The sequence below is a fragment of the Lathyrus oleraceus genome, chromosome 3 (genome assembly GCF_024323335.1).
Source record: "Lathyrus oleraceus cultivar Zhongwan6 chromosome 3, CAAS_Psat_ZW6_1.0, whole genome shotgun sequence".
NCBI lineage: Eukaryota > Viridiplantae > Streptophyta > Magnoliopsida > Fabales > Fabaceae > Lathyrus > Lathyrus oleraceus.
The window spans coordinates 315,857,296-315,859,246 of record NC_066581.1 but is presented as its reverse complement, the minus strand read 5'-3'; the positions used below and the strand labels follow the sequence as shown (position 1 = coordinate 315,859,246).

General features: G+C 41.4%; 1 protein-coding gene across 1 annotated transcript; it reads right to left on the bottom strand.

Moving 5' to 3' along the window:
• Nucleotides 1-870: 870 nt before the first annotated feature.
• On the bottom strand, nt 871-1,500 carry LOC127131047 (uncharacterized). Its single transcript, XM_051059990.1, has one exon. It carries the CDS (start codon nt 1,498-1,500, stop codon nt 871-873), a length of 630 nt encoding a protein of 209 aa, XP_050915947.1.
• Between the last annotated feature and the right edge of the window lie 451 nt (nt 1,501-1,951).

Genomic DNA, 1,951 nt, shown 5'->3' with positions numbered 1-1,951 from the left:
AAATGGTCCTTCATATGTAGGAGTCCACTTGCCCCTAGGATCACCCTGTGGTAGTATGATACGCTTGATTACCAAGTCACCAGCCTGATATACCTTTGGCTTAACCTTCTTATTGAAAGCTTTGATCATCCGTTTCTGGTACATCTGACCATGACAAACAACTGCCAACCTCTTCTCATCAATCAAATTTATCTGGTCGAGTCGAGTCTGAATCCACTCATCTTCATCCAAGCCTGCATCCTTCATGATTCTTAAGGAAGGGATCTGAACTTCAATGGGCAGAACTGCTTCCATACCATAGACTAAGGAGAATGGGGTTGCCCCTGTTGAAGTACGTATTGTAGTACGATAACCATGAAGAGCAAATGGTAACATCTCGTGCCAATCCTTGTAAGTAACAGTCATCTTCTGTAGAATCTTCTTAATGTTCTTATTAGCAGCTTCTACTGCCCCATTCATCTTCGGACGATACGGAGAAGAGTTGTGATGCTTAATCTTGAACTGCATGCAGAGATCAGTAATCATGGTATTGTTCAGATTAGAGCCATTGTCTGTGATAATCCTTTCAGGGATGCCATACCTACATATGAGATTATTCTTAATGAATCGAGCCACAACATTCTTGGTAACAGATGCGAATGAGGCTGCCTCTACCCACTTTGTAAAGTAATCAATAGCAACTAGGATGAAACGATGCCCATTAGAAGCAGTAGGCTTGATCTCACAAATCATATCAATGCCCCACATGGCAAAAGGCCAAGGAGCAGTCAACACATTTAATGGAGCCAGAGGTATATGCACTTTATCAGCATAGATTTGACACTTGTGACATGTCCTGGAATGTTGATAGCAGTCAACTTCCATGGTAGATCAATAGTATCCTGCTCTCAATATCTTCTTTGTCATAGTATGACCACTAGAATGAGTGCCAAAAATCCCATCATGCATGTCTTCCATAATCTCTGTTGCTTCCTTCTTATCCACACAACGAAGCAAAGTTGAATCATGATTGCGTTTGTACAAAATTCCATTACTCGAGAAGAACTTAGCAGAAAACCTCCTCAGAAACTTCTTATCTTTGACAGATGCCCCTTCAGGGAACTCCTGAGTTTCAAGATATCTTTTTACTTCATAGAACGAAGGCTTTTCCTCTCCTCCTTCAGTATCAATCTCATTGCAGTATGCAGGCTTCTCAAATCTATCAATAGTAATCTTGGGAGCTTCATCATCCCAGCTAATCTCAAACATAGATGCCATGGTGGCTAATGCATCTGCCAACTGATTCTCTCCTCGTGGAATGTGTCCAAAGGTAATCTCTTCAAAATATGGGATCAAAGACAGCACATGCTCTCTGTAGGGAATAAGATTTTCATGCTTGGTATCCCAATCTCCTTTAATCTGACTCACTACCAGGGCTGAATCTCCATATACGTCCAGGAACTGAATTTTCTTATCAATGGAAGCTTTGATGTCCAGGATACATGCCTCATACTCAGCCATGTTATTGGTACAATAGAAACAAAGTCTTGCAGTAATCGGGGTATGACAACCTTCAGGGGAAATGATCATAACACCAACACCATTACCAAGTGCATTAGAAGCTCCATCAAAAACCATAGTCCATCGGGATCCTTGTTCAGGTCCGTCATATTGTCCAGGTTCTTTGGTAATAATCATAATGTCTTCATCGGGGAATTCAAAACTCATTGACTGATAATCATCCACTGCCTGATGAGCCAAATGATCAGCTACAACACTTCCTTTAATGGCCTTCTGAGTAGTGTACTGTATATCATATTCTGTTAAGATCATTTGCCATCTCGCTATTCGTCCGGAGAGAGCAGGTTTCTCGAATATGTACTTGATTGGATCCATCTTCGAAATCAATAAGGTAGTATGAGTCAACATATACTGTCTTAGTCGGCGAGCAGCCCATGCCAAAGCGCAGCAA